This window comes from Ochotona princeps, chromosome 25 (assembly GCF_030435755.1).
Source record: "Ochotona princeps isolate mOchPri1 chromosome 25, mOchPri1.hap1, whole genome shotgun sequence".
NCBI lineage: Eukaryota > Metazoa > Chordata > Mammalia > Lagomorpha > Ochotonidae > Ochotona > Ochotona princeps.
The window spans coordinates 21,538,096-21,551,614 of record NC_080856.1 but is presented as its reverse complement, the minus strand read 5'-3'; the positions used below and the strand labels follow the sequence as shown (position 1 = coordinate 21,551,614).

At 43.7% G+C, this 13,519-nt stretch overlaps 1 protein-coding gene across 2 annotated transcripts in view; it reads left to right on the top strand.

The window, feature by feature from the left end:
* The window catches only part of TRIM24 (tripartite motif containing 24), an 84,891-nt gene that overhangs the window by 29,697 nt on the left and 41,675 nt on the right, over positions 1–13,519 (top strand). For both annotated transcript variants that reach the window (XM_058681320.1, XM_058681319.1), the window contains exons 2-4: positions 2,678–2,796; positions 8,501–8,648; positions 12,887–13,019. In XM_058681320.1, the coding sequence (XP_058537303.1) occupies positions 2,678–2,796; positions 8,501–8,648; positions 12,887–13,019 (400 nt within the window). The remainder of the gene's footprint in view (positions 1–2,677; positions 2,797–8,500; positions 8,649–12,886; positions 13,020–13,519) is intronic.

Genomic DNA, 13,519 nt, shown 5'->3' with positions numbered 1-13,519 from the left:
TACCAGCTGTATGCACTGCAGACCAACTCCCATGGGGTTTGGAAAGCTAAAGTAGAGGCAGGGAGAAGTTCAGGGTCAGCATGTAGAGGTGGCTGAGGAATTATATCCATGCTAACTGGACAGGAATGATGAAACCAGGCCTCAGTGGGGTTTATGGCTTACTTTTAGAGGTCTGAAGGCTGGGTGTAGGCAGTCCCTGTGACTGCTTACCTGTGTGTTATACTAGCCCTGTTTTGACTGTCCAGAGATGGCAGCAGTGGTGAAAAGGGACAGGCAGGATCAGAAAGGAAAAAGGCAGAGATGCTAGGTTTCTAAGGTGCCTCTGTAGATTCCTACTTGGCATGAAATGGATCCCCACCAGCTGCTCAGCAGTGGCTGTCAGCCTGTGCCATGGCCGCCTGGATGGCTTGGGAAAACTCGCCAGGTACCCTTGTGATTAGGAGAAGCTGCAGCTGGTGAACAGGAATGAGATTAGGTCATGGGAGGCCAGGGCATACAATAAAAAGTCAGACTAAAAGGAGTTCGCAGAAAGGCCTGAAACTACAGCTCTAGGATTCTCAAAACAAAAGGCTTGTGAGAGGCACACCTGCCCAATGGTCTGTCCCGAGAGCCTGCCCCTGCAGTCGGGCCACCTGAATGTCTTCTACGGCTGCTCATAACAAGAATCTGCAGTCTCAGGAGGATGTCATTTGAACCCACCCATACAACTCTTTCTTAAGCCTGCTCAGGGACTGACACTGTGGCATGGTGGGTAAAGCCACCTGCAGTGCCAGCTTCCCCATATGGGTGCTGGTTCCGGTCCTGGCTGTTCCATTCCCAGTTCCCTGCTAATTGCCTGAGAAAACAGTGGAGAGTGGCTCTAGTGTTTGACCCTGCACCCACATGGGAGACCTGGAGGAAGCTCCTGGCTCTTGGCTTCAGTCCGCTATGGCTATTTGGAGAGTGAACCAGTGGATGGACAGATCTCTCTCATCCTTCTCACTTTCACTCTGATTCTCTGTAATTCAATCTGTTAATAACTACAAAAGTTTTTGAACAAAAAATAAAAGTACTAAATGAACCAAAACTGAAATGAACAGAAAAAGCTGAGCGAGAGGAGTGGAAGGGGAAGGGGATGGCTTGGGGGTGGGGAGAGAGAAGCATAGTCTCAGTGAGCTGAACTGAAATCCTAGAGAGGCACAGCAGGAATGCTGAAGCTATGGCTGCTCCCGTGGGAGAGGGCTTCCATCCGCTCACCCCTAAGGGAAAACGGCCCCTTTTACAGGTCACCTTGGGGTCGCCAGGATGGTTAGCGATCCCAGCTTAGGGCCAGTAGATGTGCATGAGGCTAACCACTGTTGGGGCTTGCACTTGCACACCAGGGAGAGTGTGATGCGAAGAGGGTCCACTGGCTGCCCTCCTATAGAACTAATCTTTGTGTGAGATTGAGGAGTGAACTCTGCCACACAACACTTTGCGTAACACTTATGAGTAATTGAGTGCTCTGCATGCTCTTTTCTTGATGCCCATAGCACGTTCAAACTGAGTGTTTCTCACTACTGGCACCCCAGGAAGGTCATACATCTTCGAAGCAACACCTCCAGTCCTTCCAGCCCCCATCCTACTGTCGGGTTCTGTGAGAGCAACTTTTTAGGCTCTCTATGATGAGGACATACAGTATTTGTCCTCTATACCTGATTTATTTTACTTATGTGTACTGCAGGAGCATTCCTGTTATCATAAATGGCAGAATTTTTTTTTTGCTCAACTTTTCCAGTTAAATTTTAAATGTTTAAAGCCGTCACGGTGTCCATTGTGTAAAAGCCAAAATGAAACATTTTTCTTTGCTTGAATGTATTACAAATGACGGTGCTTTATGGATTGCTTTGCATCATGTTATGCATTTCACTGAAGCCAGTGCTGAGAACCTTTAGATTGTATTAGATTTTTTAAAAGATCTGTTTTCACTGGAAAGTCAGATATCCAGACAGGAGGAGAGACAGAGAGGAAGATCTTCCATCCAATGATTCACTCACCAAGTGACTGCAACGGCCGGTGCTGTGCCAATCCAAAGCCAGGAGCCAGGAACCTCTTCCGGGTCTCCCATGCGGGTGCAGGGTCCCAAGGCCTTGGGCCGTCCTCGACTGCTTTCCTAGGCTGGAAGCAGGGGAACCGGTTCTAATCCTGTATGGGCAACACATGAGATCCTGAAGCGTTCAAGGCAGGAACTTTACCTGCTAGGCTACCACGCCAGACCCTTGTATTAGATTTTTAATGTATTCATAATTGTTTTTACTTAACGTTACTAAAGAGTTCTTTTCTCCAAGGTATGTGATTTTTATTTGTTGAACAGGAATAGAAGGTAGCACTTCTTACTCTGGCAATTGTAAGCAAAATGATTGTCTATGCGATGCTTACAGAAATCCTGACTAGGCCTGGAGAGAGCCAGTTTCTGGTTTTGTTTGAGATCTCCTATGTGGTTCTGTACCACTACAGGAAAAGTTTAAAAAACAAAACATTGTAGGTGATAGTTCATATCACACTGATATGTTGTGTGCATGATTACATAAGTCATGTGTACATGCATTCAGTTGTAAGAAAATCCATTATCAAGAGACCTGTAACAGTTTGGATCTGATGTTTGGTTAGTTCTCAGCATTTTCATTAAAGCTTTGGATATGATTTTTATTTTCCATAGTTGGAGTCATCCGGTGCCCAGTTTGCAGCCAAGAATGTGCAGAGAGACACATCATAGATAACTTTTTTGTGAAGGACACTACCGAGGTCCCCAGCAGTACAGTAGAAAAGTCTAATCAGGTAAGTGTGGTGAAGCCCTTGTCGAGGCAACTTCAAACATTAGGCCATTCATTCATGGGATTGTACTGATAGTATTTTCAAAGTAAGCAACAGTGATTGGCTCCTTAAGAAACAAGTCCAAATGCAGAATCCCCCGAGTGCATCTGTGTCATCTGTCCCCCACACTCAGCCATGACTCTGTAGTCATTATTTCATTTCTTGAACTTAGTGGATAATTCTTTAAACCCCTTTCTCTATTTTAATGATAAACTCTATAATGATATACGAAAAACAGCATTTCTTTGAACAATAGTTTTCTACAAGATTCTTTTGTTTTTGGTTTTACTCTGGAAAATCTCATCTCGTAGCAATGTTCGCAGTTTTGGATGAAGATTCCCAATATTTTTCTTCTATTGCCTACCTCTCCCCATTGGTCCCCTGAGTTGAGATGTTCAGTGCTTGGTATGATAGCATATGCTACTTACAGTGTATTAGTTACTTGTGGGTCATGATTTGTTGATAATTTCTGTAGGCTGCTCTTTTAATTTGCAGCAGATCTGGAAAGACTAAACCTGAAGGGAAAATGGTTATTAGCTATATGTACTTATCAAGAGGCGGTTTTATTTTCCTTTTTTTTAAGATTTATTTTTATTAGAAAGGTAGATACACAGAGAGGAGGAGAGACAGAAACAAAGATCTTCCGTCTGCTGATTGAGTCCCCATGTGGCCGCAATGGCCAGAGTTGCGCCGAACCAAAGCCAGGAGCCCAGACTCCCTTCCGGATCTCCCACATGGGTGCAAGGTCCCAAGGCTTTGGGCCACCCTCCACTGCTTTCCCAGGCCACAAGCAGGGAGCTGGATGGGAAGCAGGGCCACCAGCATTAGAACCAGCGACCATATGGGATACCGGCACATTCAAGGCAAGTACTTTAGCCGCTATGCCTCGCACCAGATCTTGTTTTTTTTTTTTGGTTTGTTGTTGTTGTTGTTGTTGTTGTTGTTGTTGTTGTTGTTTTAATTGTTATTGCAAAAAGGGAGAGGCAAAGAGAAGGATCAATCATTGATCCGTTGGCTCATTCCCTAAATGGCCGCAGTAGCCAGAGCTGAGCCAACCCAATGCCAGGAGCCTAGAGCTTCTTTTTTTTCTTTTTAAAGATTTATTTATTTTATTACAATCAGATATACAGAGAGGAGGAGAGACAGAGAGGAAGATCTTCCATCCGATGATTCACTCCCCAAGTGAGCCACAACGGTCCGGTGCACGCCGATCCGAAGCTGGGAACCTGGAACCTCTTCCAGGTCTGCCACACGGGTGCAGGGTCCTAATGCATTGGGCCATCCTCGACTGCTTTCCCAGGCCACAAGCAGGGAGCTGGATGGGAAGTGGAGCTGCCGGGATTAGAACTGGTGCCCATATGGGATCCCGGGGCTTTCAAGGCGAGGACTTTTAGCCGCTAGGCCACGCCGCCGGGCCTGAGCCTGGAGCTTCTTATGGGTCTCCCACATATGTGCTTTGTGCCATCCTCTGCTGCTTTTCCAGGTCACAAGCAAGGAGCTGGGTAGGAGGTGGAGCAGCCAGGACATATAAACCAGTGACCATATGGGATGCAGGCACTTGGAGGTGCAGAATTAGCCAGTTGAGGCAACGCATCTGGCCCTATCGACATTTTTAAAACATGTGGCAAATTTCTGTACATCTTTTATTTTCATGTTTTTATTTTTGAAGACATTGCAAAAATTGAAGCTTCACTGGTTGACTACTCGTATGCCTTGGAACAATTATTGCTGGCTAAGGCTAAAGCCTGGCTCTTTGAGATCCTGTAATTCCCTACTGGGTAGCAGGGATGCAACTGCTTGAGCCATCATTGCTGCCTTCCAGCATGCGCATGAGTTGGAAACCTGGTTAGAAGCTGAGAAGCTGTTGCTTAAGCCAGGCATTCGGAAAGGGGATGCACATGTCCTGAGTAGCAAATTTATAGCTGTGCCATACATACGCCCCTAGGAGTCATTTTAAGTAAATAGAGCCACTTCTACATACATACCTCCCTTTAAAAAAAATTTTTTTTTAAAAATTTGAAAGAGTCAGAGAAGAGGTAGTGAGATAGATCTCCTGTCCTCTTGTTCATTCTCTGTATGACCACAACAACTGTATCCAGTCTGATCTGAAGCTAGGAGCCGGGGCATCTTTGGAGTCTTCATATGTGTGCAGAGGTCCAAACACTCGTGCCATTCTCTGCTGCTTTTTCCAGGCTATATGTGGGGAGCTGGATGGGAAGTGGCACAGCTGGAACTCGAGGTGACACCCAAATGTCACCTTAGTCCACTGACTGCAGTACCAGCCCCCTTAGTATTACATCCACAATTCTACAAGGTGAAAGGTGAAACTTGATGATAGACCAAAACAGGGTCTGCTGCAGAGCTCATACTTTAATTACTGTAGAACTGAGGATCAGGGCTGGTGTTGGGACACCACTATGTTGGTACTGTTCAAGCTCATCACCTTTGGCTTGATTGTTTTTACAGGCCTTGCAAAGGATGATGAAGCCAATTTTTATCAAATACAAAGTATAAAACTGGACATTTCTAAATCCATTTGAGAATTCTAGGAGAATGTTCTTTAATTGTATATTTACATTTCTGCCCCCCTGCTGGAAATAATGTCTTTTAAAGTTTTCCATCAGCTGATTTCATTTGCCAGATGGCCACAATGGCTGAGGATGAGCCAACCTGAAGCTAAGAGCTTTATCTGGGTCTTCCACATGGGTTGCAGGGATCAGAGACAGGACGTCCCCAGCTGCTCTTCCCAGGTCAGTAGAAGGGTGCTGAATCAGAAGTAGGGTGGCCAAGACAGGAAATGGCACTCATGGATTGCTGGCATCACAGACCATAGCTTTACCCACTGCCCTCTTGATTCTTAATTAAATTGATGCAATCATTTTCTTTTTAAATATATATTTTTTATTGGAAAGGCAGATAAACAGGAGAGACAGAGGGGGAGATCTTCTGTCCCATGGTTCACTCTCCAAGTGTCTGCAATGCCATCCATCCAATGGTTCACTCCCCAAGCTGCCACAACGGCTGGAGCTGAGCCAATCCGAAGCTCAGCTTTTCCTATGTGACACGTTCCTTAAATTTTTTGAATTCTTTTATTATGTGCTTCTCGTTGTTAAGAAGCTTTATAACAAGTGTTTTGTATTGAATATCCCCATTTTCTAGATGTCTTCCTCAGTGAACTCTGAGGTTGGCAAAGAGTTTTGCTCCTTTACAGGGGAGTTTTCAGTAATACTCACTGTGCTTTTGTCTCTTCTTTTGCTCTTGGTACTGCTTGTTAGCAGAGTCTTCTCCTTGGGGCAGGTTTCTAAGCTGCATCGCCCACAGGTGTACAATTCGATTTTCTTTTTTTAAAGATTTATTTTTATTGCAAAGTCAGATATACAGAGAGGAGGAGAGACAGAGAAGAACATCTTTAGTCTGATGATTCACTCCCCAAGTGACCACAACGTCTGGAGCTGAGCCAATCCAGAGCCAGGAGCCGGGAACCTCTTCCAGATCTCCCACACGGGTGCAGGGTCTTAAGGCTTTGGACTGTCCTTGACTGCTTTCCCAGGCCACAAGCAGGGAGCTGGATTGGAAGTGGGGCTGCCGGGATTAGAACCGGCGCCCATATGGGATCCTGGTGCGTTCAAGGTGAGGACTTCAGCTACTATGCCACGGCGCTGGGCCCTACAGTTCGATTTTACTCATTGTGGTTGTACATTGCTCTTTGTCTGCAGTCACTTGTGCTATTCCCTCCAGTGAGTTCCAGGTCTGGGTTTTTATGTTAGACGTTCACCATGGTCTCTTTAGCTCCATTGAGGCTTGGCAGTCTCTACCTCCTGTGTTAGAGCAGTTCCTGGGATTAGGGAGACAACAGGCATCCTATATAGCTAGGTTGTTGGTGGTACTAATCTTACTGGAACCTGTTGACTGTTAGGTCTGAGGACCACTTGGACCTGTTTTGATCTGTACTTTGCCAAAGTCTGTATTTTCCACTCTATACAAAACTGCACCTAATGTGCCACTACTAGAGTTCTTGATCTCCTGGCCATTAGGTCTGAAGTCTACTTGGATCTATCTTGGTTTGAACCTGTAGGATGCCATGTTATTGCAGTTTAGTGAGCAAGAAACGAGTTCACTCCCAACTCAGTGCATGCCATGTGCAGTCTTGTCCCATAATATTTTCCTCCTCACACAATTCGTGCCAAAATAGGCCCTAGCAGGTGGACTAGGCTGTGAAATCCACCATGTTCTCACACCGCCATCTGGGACCTTTTGCTCTGCCTCCCAGTGGAAGCCCCTGAGCTCCCAGTGAAAGCCCCCTCCCACCTTGTTGCTGGTAGAGTTCTGGCTGCTGGTAAGTTCAGATAACCACTTGCTGAATGCCGCTGGGGTATAGGCACTGCAACACCTCACCACTGTGTCCTCCTGTGCCTGTCAGTCGGCAGTTGCCCCTCTGTGGTCATTCTGTCCTTTCCTGTTTCCTGGAATGTGCCCTTCTGCTTCACACTGGCTGCTGTTTCTCTCTCTGTTAAAACCTGTCCTTACCCTATTCGACTATCTTCAGTTGAGCTGTCACTCTTGCTTCCCAACATTTTGCATTAGCAAAAAGCTGGTGTCAGGAGCTAGAAATTAAACCCACATATTCCCACGTGAGACAGTCAGTCCATCACTTTAGTAACCATTTAAGTGCCATGAAACAAACAATTTTTTTAATTTGTAAGTAATGCACCTACTTAGTAAGCAGTTTTGCTTCAGTTTTTGTGTTTATCCAACTGAATTTTTTCAATTTAAGTTTGCACAACTAGATGGAAAACATTCATGTATACATTAAATTCATACAGGTAGATAGGAAACATTCATGCAGTGCAAAATGAAATTTGTAAAATAAGGTTTGTTCACAGAATTTCTACGCATTATAGTCTCGCTGCATTTTTTATAGTATAGCAGCAGCAATACTAAAATTCAAATAGGCCATGCCATACTTGCTTTTAACTAGGTGGCTGTGGACAAAGACCAGCATAACCATGTGACCCCTCCTGACCTGGCTGTTCCTTGCCTTGCCACCAGCTCCCTCTCTTGTCCACTCCCTCTGTTGCCCCCTTGATGTCTCCATTTCAGTCATACTAGGTTCCCTCCAGTTTGTTCAACCTGTCTTCCTCTGCTACTCTTGACTTTGAGTCCATGCAGTCTCTTGCTGAGAAGGCTTTTCATCCAGTAGTTGGTGACGTGACTTTCACATCTTGATGCCAAAACCATCTCCTTAGGAAAAGTCTTTGCCAGCCTTCCTGCCCCACCAAACACTTCTCATACCCTTCTATGCTGGCACTTCTCGGTTTGTAGTGAAGATGCCACTGTGATTATCTGGAGCCGCTCTGCGATTACTCAGTCAGTGGGGGGGAAAAATTTACACCTGTGGTGCATCTGGGAGACTGTCATAAGGGTAAGTGACCGTGTTTGCTATTCCTAATTGTATATATCCTCAAACATAGTATGGTGCCTAAAGTATTAGGGTATGGAAAGAAGGATAAAATGTATTTATAGTCTTGCCTGTGCATAATCCTGTTTAGTATGTTTATAATTAAATACAGTCATCAATTTAAATTCAGAAACACTGGTAAGAGCTTATCATGGTATGATGAGCTTTTCAATTATCTGAAAAATTCAGATGACACATTTCTTTTATTAGGTGTGTACAAGCTGTGAGGACAATGCAGAAGCTAATGGATTTTGTGTAGAGTGTGTTGAATGGCTGTGTAAGACATGTATCAGAGCTCATCAAAGGGTGAAATTCACAAAAGACCACACCGTAAGACAGAAAGAGGAAGTATCTCCAGGTAACAGATCGGTTTTGTGCATTTTGATTTGGGTATTGCTTTTATGCACTGCCTACACTGTTGTTTTTAAATACAAACATCCGCATGTTACTTGAAATGGAAGTGTTTATATATATATAGGTTAGTGTAAAGCATATCCTTTGGCCCTGTCTTCCCACTGCTTTTTGTTGCAAACATGAAGACCGTTTTCTAATACTTGTTTTTTCTTTTTCTCCATTATTACTTCTTTTTTTTTTTTAAAGATTTATTCAGTTTATTACAAAGTCAGATATACAGAGAGGAGGAGAGACAGAGAGGAAGATCTTCCGTCCAATGATTCACTCCCCAAGTGACCGCAACGGCCGGTGCTGCGTCGATCTGAAGCCGGGAACCAGGAACCTCTTCCGGGTCTCCCACACGGGTGCAGGGTCCCAATGCATTGGGCCGTCCTCGACTGCTTTCCCAGGCCACAAGCAGGGAGCTGGATGGGAAGTGGAGCTGCCGGGATTAGAACCGGCGCCCATATGGGATCCTGGTGCGTTCAAGGCGAGGACTTTAGCCGCTAGGCCACGTCGCCGGGCCCCATTATTACTTATTTCGAAGGTGAAAAATAACTGATTTAAAAGTTTTATAACACTCTTCATTCTGATGCTCTTGTAGATAAACCCGCTCATATTTGGCTGATAAATAGATAACCAAAGGTGTTGGCATTTTATGTTACTACGGTTTCTGGATTTTTATGTTTTTAATGCAAAGTTCACTAACATACTTTGCCAAAATAAACCGATATTTAACATTTTCATTATTTTTAAGTATATAGTTCAGTGGCATTGATTAGATTTGCAGCCTTGTGAATCTGTTTTTAAAATTTTCGTTATTACCTCAAGCAATTTCTCTCTATCTCTTTGCCCATTAAGTAATAAATCTAATTACTTCCCCTACTGTCCTATATCTAACCTTCATTTTCTGTTTATTTCATACAGGTGAAATTACACAATATTTGTGTTTATGTTGCTTTTTTCATGTAGTGTATTGCAACGGTTCATCCGTGTTGTATCGGAATTTCAGTGTTAGGGTTTGTTACTGCACTTTTAATTAAAAGCCATTTTACTGCTTTCTCAAAATAATTTTTATTTGAAAGACAGAGTGGGTGAGAAGCAAAGAAATGTTGTATCCACTGGTCCTCTACATACATGGGCATAACAGCCAGGGCTGACTGGAGCCCAGAACTGGAGCCTGGATCTCCATCTGGGTCTGCGCACGGGGTCCAAGCATGCGCTTATCTGGACCATTTTCTGCCTTCCCTAGCACATCAGCAGGGAGCTAGATCAGAATAGAGCAACTGAGACTTAGAGCTCATGCTTTGAGAGTCCAGGAGTACCAGTGGCGGCATACTGTGCCCCACTAGCCCCACTGCTGCTTTTTCCTTTAGTAAAAGGCAAAAGATTTATACGATCTGAAGAGAAACCAGAGTATTGCTTTTTCTTTAAGTCAACCAGTGTTTGTACAGCTACTCCGTGTTCCAGGAAGTTTAAGTACAAGGGATGAAAGGTGAATGAGACAGGGGCTACTGGATAATGAAGACCATAAACAAATAGGTAATGTTTCATCAAGTAAGTTCTGTTGTAGCACATGGGAGGAGTGCCGATCTGAGTTTAAGGTTTAGGTTAGGAGCCAAGTAACTCCAGCAGAAACAAAATTGCAGCTGTGGAAACAGGATTGCTGAGTAGATTCAAAGTAATATGCAGTGTAGGCCATAAAACTCATCTTGGCAGACTGTGAGTGGGTGTATAGAGAAGTTGAGAGATACCTAGGTTTGGGTTTGAACTGGACAGAATTACAGAAATTGAAATAGTAGTCAATGGATGTAATGACATGTTGAAGGAACTTTGAAACGACTTTAATGAGAAAGGAAATGCAGAGAGTTGGTTGACAGAGGTGGGGGGGCAGGGAACTTAACCAGGCAGAGAGGCGTGTTACAAACGAAGCAGCTGGAAATTGATGCAGTGCTCTGAAGCGGTGCCAGCACCAAGGGTGGCAGCTTAAGGTGCCAGTGCCTACCCAACAATTCTTGTAAATTATCAGTGAATTTTCCCCAGTGCTTTGGTTATATTTGTATATCTTACCCTACAGTATCAATATGTTACGGTCAGAAAATGTGAGCTTACTAGCTTATTCTGCTTTCCAGCACATATTTAAGTGTTTGTAAGGATTGATGAAATAAATTTTATGTAAGAATTAAAAATTTAGGGCCCGGCGGTGTGGTCTAGTGGCTAAAGTCCTCGCCTTGAACGCACCGGGATCCCATATGGGTACCGGTTCTAATCCCGGCAGCTCCACTTCCCATCCAGCTCCCTGCTTGTGGCCTGGGAAAGCAGTCAAGGACAGCCCAAAGCCTTAGGACCCTGCACCTGTGTGGGAGACCCAGAAGAAGTTTCTGGCTCCTGGCTTTGGATCGACGCAGGACCGACCGTTGCGGCCACTTGGGGAGTGAATCATCGGATGGAAGATCTTCCTCTCTGTCTCTCCTCTCTGTATATCTTATTTTGCAATAAAAATAAATAAATCTTTATTAAAAGAGTAGCAGGTATTTAGCACTTAAGAGACCTGCAACCCACATCCGAGTGTGTGGTTTTTGTTGCTGCTTCCAGCTCCTGGTGGGAGGAAGCAGGAATGGCTCAGGACGTTTGGGTGATGGACATTGTGTTCCTACCCTTGGTGCTAGTCTCAGTCCATCCACAACACACAATTTGCAGAGTGAACCAGCAAATGGTTCTGTCTTGCTCTTTGCCTCTCTCCCTCTCCAGCAAATTAAAAATATTTTTAACAATTCAGTGTTTTTAAAAGAGAAAGCTTTAAGTGAGCCTTCTGGTGGTACTTGGAAACCACTGCTTGGGAAGTAACTGAATTCAAATGCCACGTCTGGTGGTGATACAGCTTCCTGCTATTGCACATCCTGCTCAGCAGCAGGTTGGTTCCAGCACCTGGGTCCCTGCCACATACATGGCACCTCTTAGCTTTGGTCTGGCCCGAGCATGGCATTTGGCGAGTGAACCAGTAAATGGATGATTCCATTTCTTCTTCCCTGTCTTCACGTCTTTTTTTCTTTCTTTCCTTTTATTTCGTCTGATGACACAGTTTCATAGACTCTGGGATTCCCTCCCCCCCCCCCCCCCATGTAGGATTACTCCTTATTGTTACAGCAGTACCATTCATATCCAGTCATGAGTCATTCATTGTGGGTATGGACCATGCAGAGAATCCAGCATCTTACTGTCCAGATAAAATCAACAGTTTCATTGGGAGACCATCCCTGGTCTGAAAGTAGAGCTGGCAGAATATCATCTCCTCCAATGAAAAGCCACAATACAACTTCAACAACAGTTTGCAACATCACGAAGTTAATTGAAATGGTACTGAGTGCCCAGTGTGTTAGAAAATGCAAGTTCTTAACCACATCCTATGACTTTCTGTGACTACTTCATTGACCAGTAGTTGGGTGATTCCCTTACTTCTTCCCTGTCTTCCTGTCTTTTGTTGTTTTTCCTTTAAAATAAATATTCTTAAAATAAATGTTCAGAGAAAGACCCACTGGGCATTAGGCATAGTTTCCTCTGGTAATAACATTATTTTTTCAATATTCAGATTTTTTTTAGTTAGTGATGTAGTTAACGTTTGATATGTAGTAAGTCATCACATTTGTGTTTGTTCCATTTAACATAGTGACATAAGCATTTCCTAGTTTTATCTCCATGGAGAAAACTAGTGAAAAGTCACATGGGAAACTACAATATAATAGCACAAAGATATTTTTTTCCTTATTTTGTTAGGATTTTTGCAGAAGTGAGGTAATGGAATATTTATTATTCCATTTATTCATTTTAATTCAGTTTTTAAAATTGATGCCAAAAGATCTCTTTCCATGCTTTGAAGTTTGGAAATATCTAAGTGCTTCATACTTTCCAGGGATATTAAGACTGGTTATTCAATAAAGCATGTTTTCACCACGCATGACTCTTCTGTTGATCCCAAATTAACTTGGAACATAAAAGTTTAATTATCTTTTCTTCAATTCTTAGTAATAAAAATGCTTTAAGATGGTTAGTGTTTTCATATCTGTAACACCTCATGTTACGGTAAAGATGAAATTATGGCTGTTCCTTTAATATCTGAATTTCAAGTGTAGCAGATTATACATAATCATTTCTCTTTTTCAGTTGTGTTAATGTTCTTCTCTTTCGTCTCCTGTTTTTCTGCAGAGGCGGTTGGTGTGACCAGTCAGCGGCCAGTGTTTTGTCCTTTTCATAAAAAGGAGCAGTTGAAACTTTACTGTGAGACTTGTGACAAACTGACATGTCGGGATTGCCAGCTGTTAGAACATAAAGAGCATAGGTACCAGCATCTTTGATTCTACACACAGACGTGTCAGACAGCTTTGCGAGGACTGCAGGGCGGCTGCCACTCCATCCACAGGGCTGTCTGCAGCTGTTTGGCTTGACCACAAGTATGCTGGTCTAAACCAGAGTGTCTCAGCTTACACAATATTGACATTTGGGGCTTGCTAATTTTTGTTGTAATGTCCTGTGCATTGTACAGTGATTAGCAATATCCTTGAGCCTCACCAAGGAGATCTCTCTTCTTTTCACTGTTGTAACAACCCAAAATGTGTCCATAGATGCCACATGTCTTGGCGCAACATTGCTTGGAGTAGAGATGCACTGGCCCACACCACATACTGTCGGCAAATACTACCTGGTGCTAGTTGCCATTGTAGTTATGTGAGGAGATTTTATATGGAAGGAAAAAAAAGAAGCTAGATTTCTGACCTTTTTGGGAAAGAGGTAGCTGTTGTAACCCTGGGTCCACATACTTTTATGTCCCCATCTTGCTGG